At 59.0% G+C, this 6,514-nt stretch overlaps 1 protein-coding gene across 1 annotated transcript in view; it reads right to left on the bottom strand.

The window, feature by feature from the left end:
- Window positions 1-810, bottom strand: part of WNT9A (Wnt family member 9A) — a 53,529-nt gene extending 52,719 nt beyond the window's left edge. The window contains exon 1 of the mRNA XM_042043927.1: window positions 612-810. Coding sequence (XP_041899861.1) covers window positions 612-706 — 95 coding nt within the window. The 5' untranslated portion in view covers window positions 707-810. The remainder of the gene's footprint in view (window positions 1-611) is intronic.
- Window positions 811-6,514: the final 5,704 nt, after the last annotated feature.

The following is a 6,514-nucleotide window of genomic DNA, read 5'->3' as shown; positions in this document are numbered from 1 at the left end:
CCCGCAGCGCCCCGCGCACCCCTCCGCCCAGACAACCAACAGCGCCGCCGGCGGGATGGCAGCACCCGCTTGCCAGCGCCCGGTGTTGAAGCACGCGCTTAAATTGCGGGGGAAAAGGAGTTTTTTGGGGCTGTCCCGTGCTGGGGGAGGGCGGGGGTTACAGGGTTACAGCCCGCGGCTGGTGCGCTACAGGTCCGCTCCGTGCGGGTCACCCCCGCGGGGAGCGGGGGAACGGAGCGCTCGCTCGCCCGCGGCAGCTCCTGCCCGCGGCCCCGGGGCACAGACCGGCAGCTCCCGAGGGGCTGCGACCCGCGGCTCCCGGAGAGCCCGGTCCCGACTGGCAAATCCAAGGGGATTCCGGGCGCCCGGCTCCGAGCGCTGGGACGCGGGACAGCCGCGGACACGGCGCTGTCGCTGCCCCTGTCCCGGGCCGGCTGTCAGCGCCCGCGGGAGGGGATGCCCGCGCCCACCGAGGCACGGAGGGTGCCCGCAGGCGCACGGCAGCATCCCCACCTCGGGCGGGACGGGCAAGGCGCAAAACCTCTTCAGCATCAAAAAAAAAAAAAATAAACTCGGGCAAAAGTTGACGAGCAGGAGCGGGAGGCACCTACCCGAAGTAGGCGGCGGAGGGCCGCGGGGCGCAGGCGAGCAGCCCTAGGAGCGCGCAGGAGGAGAGCCATCCCAGCAGGACGTGTCCATCCAGCATCTTGCAGCGGCGCCGGCGCTGCTCATCTCGTTCCCCCGCCGCGCCCGCTGCGGCCCCGCTGCCCGCCCCGCTTCTTATAGCGCGGCCGGCGGCGAGAGCCCGACCGGCGGCGGGGCGGGCCGGGGAGGGGCCGCCGGGGGGGCGGGACACGGCGGAGGGGCGGGGTGGGAGCAGGGGACACGCCCCGGGAGGAGGGACGGAGCGGCGGGGCGGGGAGAGCACGAAGGGCCGGGAGCGGAGTGGGGAAACGGGGATCCCGGGATGGTGGGACACGGCTGGGGGCGAAAGGGATGGGGGGACCAGGGTTGAGTGAGATGGGCAGTCGTGAGAGGGATGTGTGTCCCAGGGGTGGGCGGCTGGGCGAGGGATGGGCAGTAGTGCAAGGGCCAGGTGTGCAAGGCGCGGATGTTCCGGGCGTGGGCAGCTGGGCAAGAATGGGGTGTGCAAAGGCTGGGTGCCAGGGATGGGTGGTCGTGCAAGGATCAGGGCAGTTGTGCGAGGAGTGGATGTGCCTGGGGTGGGGGCCGGGCAAGGGCCACGTGTGCGAGGGGTGGATGTGCCACGTGTGGGCAGCTGTGCAAGGGTCAGGCAGTCGTGAAAGGGCTGGATGTGCCAGGGGCAGGCAGCTGTGCAAGGGGTAGATTTGCCACATCTGGACAGCCGTGCCGAGGTTGGATGTGGGAAGGCACTCGTGTGCACACCCACACTGCTGTGAGCAGCGCAGGGACAGGACAGCGAGCGCCCCGGGTGGGAAGTGGTTAATGCCCTGAATGTCACCCTTCTGGCCGGGCTCGCTGGCAGCGTTTTTCCAGGTCTGTCGACGTCACTGCCATCGTCATCCTGGAGGTAATTCCAGCACCCAAGAACTGGAAGGTTCCCCTCCTGAGCGTGTGCGTGTCACGCTGCTGAGCCACCCCGTGTCCCTGTGGGGACAGAGGCAGGAGGACCACTGGGCTCTCAAAAGCCGCCATCCCCGGGGCTTTAAGCTCAGCCCCACAGAGCTGTGCCCAGCAGGTGACATTTGGGTGTGTGATGAGCAGCAAGGATGCTTGAGTGCTCAGAGTGGGGTCATCGGTGTTTCTGACCCCCAGAATCTGTGGACAAACCAATTCACGAGCCACACAAGGAATGGCTTAATGGCGATGAACCTTTTGTCCTGGAATAGCTCCTGGAGTGACACTGGGAGCTCGGTGAATTTATTCTCACCACTGACCTTGCCCTCGGGCATTTCCAGTTTTCCCAGCACTGTGCAAACTGTGTGGATTCTGTTTATTTTTGGGGTGGGAGGGGAAAGATTTTTTTTATTTTTTAATGTATAAAACATCTCAGCCCAGTTCCTGACCAAATTTTTGCCAATTAAAAAAAAAAAAAAAAAGCGGCCTCGTGGAAAAGCACCATTCAAAGCTTCCCACATCCACTCGTACCTGGGATGTGGGGCTCCCACTGTGGCTCTGCATCAGCACCCCTTGGGATGGGGGCTGAAACTTGCTTGGGGGGGGTGTCACATCCAATCCAGCTTCCTCAAATCCCCGTGATTCACCAGTATCTGGGAAATCTGGGAATATCTCCATTTCCTTATCCCGGCAGTTGGGATGAAGTGGCACCGAGTCAGCCCCCCGTGGGTGCTGGGGGTGAGAAGCCATCACAGCCTGGCAGAGGCCAGAGCAATATTGCATTAAAGCCCCATCTAGAGGCCTTTCCTCGAGGAGAATTTGGGAGATAGGAGCAGTGCTGGGGTCATGTTGGGTGTCCTTATCCTGCCACCCGAGCTCTTCCAGCTTGGGAAAAGGCAATGAAGGGCTGTACGTGGAGGGCAGGACGAGCAATGTTATCACTGGCAGGCTTTGCCTGAGCGTTTCTGTGGTGGAAAAAAGCAGTTTAAGAGTCATTTTTCACATCCCCAAGAAGCTGGTGATCCCAGCACGTGGAAGGAAACTCCGGTTCCTCCAGGCAGCCCCGAGGCAGAGCTGTGGGTCATGGAAAGGCAGTGAGACCCTCGCTGTTACTCATTTTCTCTGCCCACAGCGAGGTGCCGGATCCGGGGTGATGCCCTGGGCGTGTGTGACTCTTTCCAAAGTAAGGCAGCACCAAAAATAGTCCCCACTTCTGCTTCCAGCCAGGGAAAAAGGGAAGCCCAAGCAGGCATTGGGGCTTTGGTGCTTGTCATGCCTGGGGACCATGGATGCAGCATCCTCCTGGAACAGCCTTGCGGCTTCCAGGTCCTTCAGGAATCCCTCGGGTGACATAAATCTCGGTGTTTCTCCTCAGAGCAGTGGCCGTGGGCGGTGTCCCCACAGCCACCGACAGCAGAGGGCAGTGCCACACAGGCGCAGTGCCGCGGCTCTGGCTGTGGGAATTTCTCTGTCCGGGATGGGGGGCACACAGCAGAGCCGGGGGGACACAGCAGAGCCAGCGGGAAGCAGCCGAGGAGTTGGATGGTTTAAGTCGCAATTCCAAAAAAAAACCTGTCTCCTTTGGGATCAAAAGGTGCCGGGTGCAGGGATAATGCTGGACACGGAGACCCAGAGCGGTTGTCACCTCTGGTCCGGCACCGGCACAAGCCCTGTGTCCTCCCCTTGACCCCACCCCACGGAATGAGCTCCTGCCCGCAAAGCGGTTGTGGGAGGGACCTGTGAGGATCCAAGTCTGGAACCCTGCGGAGGGTCCCGACATCCCGCTCCGGGAGCCGGGGTGAGCGCCGTGTCGCAGCCCTGCGGGTGACACTGTCTCACGGCAGCTCAGGTGACAGGATCTCAGCCAGCACTGCTGTGTCCACCCCATCAGCCTCTTCCCAGGGGAGTCTGGAGGGTGACTTCATGTTTTCCTGCTCCATGACTCAGCTCCCTGAGGCTTCCCCATGCCGGAGGAGCCCTCACTCCCATCCACGTGTTTTTTGCAGGAATCCCAGCACATCGTTTGGTCAGGACTCCCCTAAGGCTTTGCTCCAGGTGTTTTTTCTCTGCAGTGCGACACCAGGTTCCACCTCCCCTCCCCAGTCCCTTCGGAGAGCTCGGGATTTTGCCCGTGGAGGTCTCTCCGCATGAACCCAACCTCTCCGGGGCAGCGACTCCAGCTCAGCGGGGCGATTGACTCACAGCAGGGTGAGAGGGAAGGAAAATACCCGTGAGCTCATCCCGCTCATCCCTCACTGCCAGTCCTGCATGGATTCCCCACCAGATATTTGGCAGCGACTCCCAGGTTGGAGTGACCCAAGCGCGGCAGCGAGAGGTGGGGACCTCACCAGGCTTGGGCTGGGCTGGGCTGGATGTCCGAGGCCGTTCCCGGGATAGCTGAGAAGCCTCCGGCGGCGTTTCCTCCCGGCAGATCGCCTCCGAGAGCAGCCACTCACATTTCCCTTCCTCGGTTTCCTGAATTAGAAGTGGGCCTGGCATTTCTCTGCCCTCCGGACAGAGGCTGAAATAACAGACAAGGGCCGGGAACGCCACCTGCCCACGGGACAGCGTCTGTTCCACTGGCATCACGCTGCAACCCTTCCCTGCCACCGCCTCCTGCATTTCCAGGCACTCTCTTTTCACCACCATGTGGACTTCCAAGGTGTTTCCTCCCTTCGAGTGACCACACATGGCCTGGCAGCCACATTCCTGCTTCTTTTCCATCAAGAGTCACCCTGGGGACAGCTCTGAGCTCCAGCTACTGGTGCTGTTACGGCTCCATCCCTTCCCTGGGTCAATAATTCTGAGGGGGAAAACTGTGCTCAAGACACGCCTGTTCCTTTCAGCTGGAATGCTGAGAGCATCTGGGCTTCCCCAGGGCTCTGGATGGTGCAAACCACTGGAATAAGGAGCAGCGTGGCCCTGGCCCCCAGTCCTGCCCCTTCCCACTTTCCCAAGTGAACAAAAGACTCCGGAGCCAGTTGCAGTTTTATGGAAAACAAAAAGCAAATGAGAGCAGTTTTCCATCCTGGAGCCCACTCTTCCCATGCAAAGCAGAGCTGGCTGAGGGATATGGGGGTGTTGTAAGGCTGAGTGTGTCCCCTGCTGCAGAAGGTGTGGAGCCACCAGCTTTGCCCTCTGAGATCCATCTGGGATCCATCTGGAATCTGTGGACCCGAAGCTGTGGCTCATTGGGCTGCACATGTTCAATTTTCCCTTGCTCCTCTGTAAATCCACCCCAAAATGGGGCAATCTGGTGGAAACAGAATCAGCCAGGGCACCAAGCTGGTCAAAATGACCCCCAGCAGGGCCCCTCAAACCTCAGCAAGGTGGAGGTTTCCCTAAGCCCTCCCTCCCCCCAGAGATCCCCTCCCTCAGTGCATTACAGGAGACAGAATAAAATAATTTGGAAGTACCTCGTGCAAGAAGAGGAAGGGGTGATTTGCAGGATTTTCCTTTCCCTCTAATTTAGGAAGCTGCTGCTTCCAAGTTAAACAGAAGGAAGCACCAATTCTTTGCCTTTTTGTATGAAGTGAGCTCGAGGTGGCTGCACAGAGAACCATGGAAGCATGAAAAGGTTGGAAGGGACCTTAAAGCTCATCCATTCCACTCCCTTCCATGGGCAGGGACACCTTCCACCATCCCAGGCTGCTCCAAGCCCCAATGTCCAGCCTGGCCTGGGACACTTCCAGGGATCCAGGGGCAGCCACAGCTGCTCTGGCAATTCCAGCCCAGCCCCTCCCCACCCTCCCAGCCAGCAATTCCCAATTCCCAATCTCCCATCCAGCCCTGCCCTCTGGCACTGGGAAGCCATTCCCTGTGTCCTGTCCCTCCAGGCCTTGTCCCCAGTCCCTCTGCAGCTCTCCTGGAGCCCCTTTAGGCTCTGCAAGGGGCTCGGAGCTCTCCCTGGAGCCTTCTCCTTGCCAGGTGAACAGAGGGGCTCCAGCCCTTGGAGCATCTTCATGACCCTCTTTTTCTCTCTTCTTGCCTCTCTTAAGCTCCAATCCTTTTGTTCTGGCACCAAGCACATCTCTTTTCACTGATGTTTCCAAGAGCTGGCAAATTAGTTTTTAAAGTACCTAAAAAGGGACTTTTTTCACCTCCTGCTTCCATGCACACCCTTCCAGAGTCGTGCTCTGCCCTTGCAAAGCTTTTTCTTCATTGCATCCACACCATCGAAACAGCCCCTCTGAGGAATTCTTCACCTGGAAATCACCTTTCTGCTGGTAATTTCATGGAGAATCATGGACTTTATAGTCTGCACCAGAATGATTTTAAATACAATTAATCCCAGCACAACGTCAGGTCTTTGTCTTTATGACAATGGGGCGCGTCAGGAATGAAGGAGTTTGGTGAGGCAGAGCTGCAGGAGGGATTTTTTAGGTCTGAAGGAGCAGCGCCAAGGAAGCTGGGACTCTTCCCACTTCTGAAAACACGTGGATTAACCAGCCATTATTTGAAGGATTGTGAGGACAGTTGGAAAATTGTCATTTCCTGATGAAAATCAGGTGGAAGAGACAGACCTGGATTTGTGCACAGGGAGGGAGAAGCCCCTGTGTGAGCTCAGCACCTCCTCCCAGCTGATTAATTCCATTATAGTGCCAGCCCTGAAACATTCCCCAGCTGTGACACTCCTGGGCTTACTGGGGACATACTGGAGGTGGCAGGAGAGCGACTGGAAGGGAGAAATTAAGAAACGGAGGTTGTGGGGGCAGGAATTGGGGGAGCAGAGGGACACTCAAGGGTTACGGTGAGGGTAAATATCCCAATGCCCTCTGCAGATCTGTAGGGGGCAATGACAACTCTGCTCCTCCAGGACCTCTTGTTTACTCACCCCGAGGGTGACAGGTGACCTGTCCCTCTGTCCTTCAGGTCACCCACCTCTGCCTCTCAGGGACTGATGGCAGTGGCCAGG

The sequence above is a fragment of the Corvus kubaryi genome, unplaced genomic scaffold (assembly GCF_017639235.1).
Source record: "Corvus kubaryi isolate FWS band 111438036 unplaced genomic scaffold, C.kubaryi_AGA036_p1.0 37398, whole genome shotgun sequence".
In the NCBI taxonomy this organism is placed as follows: domain Eukaryota; kingdom Metazoa; phylum Chordata; class Aves; order Passeriformes; family Corvidae; genus Corvus; species Corvus kubaryi.
The sequence above is the reverse complement of the archived record's forward strand: the minus strand, read 5'-3'. Positions and strand labels throughout refer to the sequence as shown.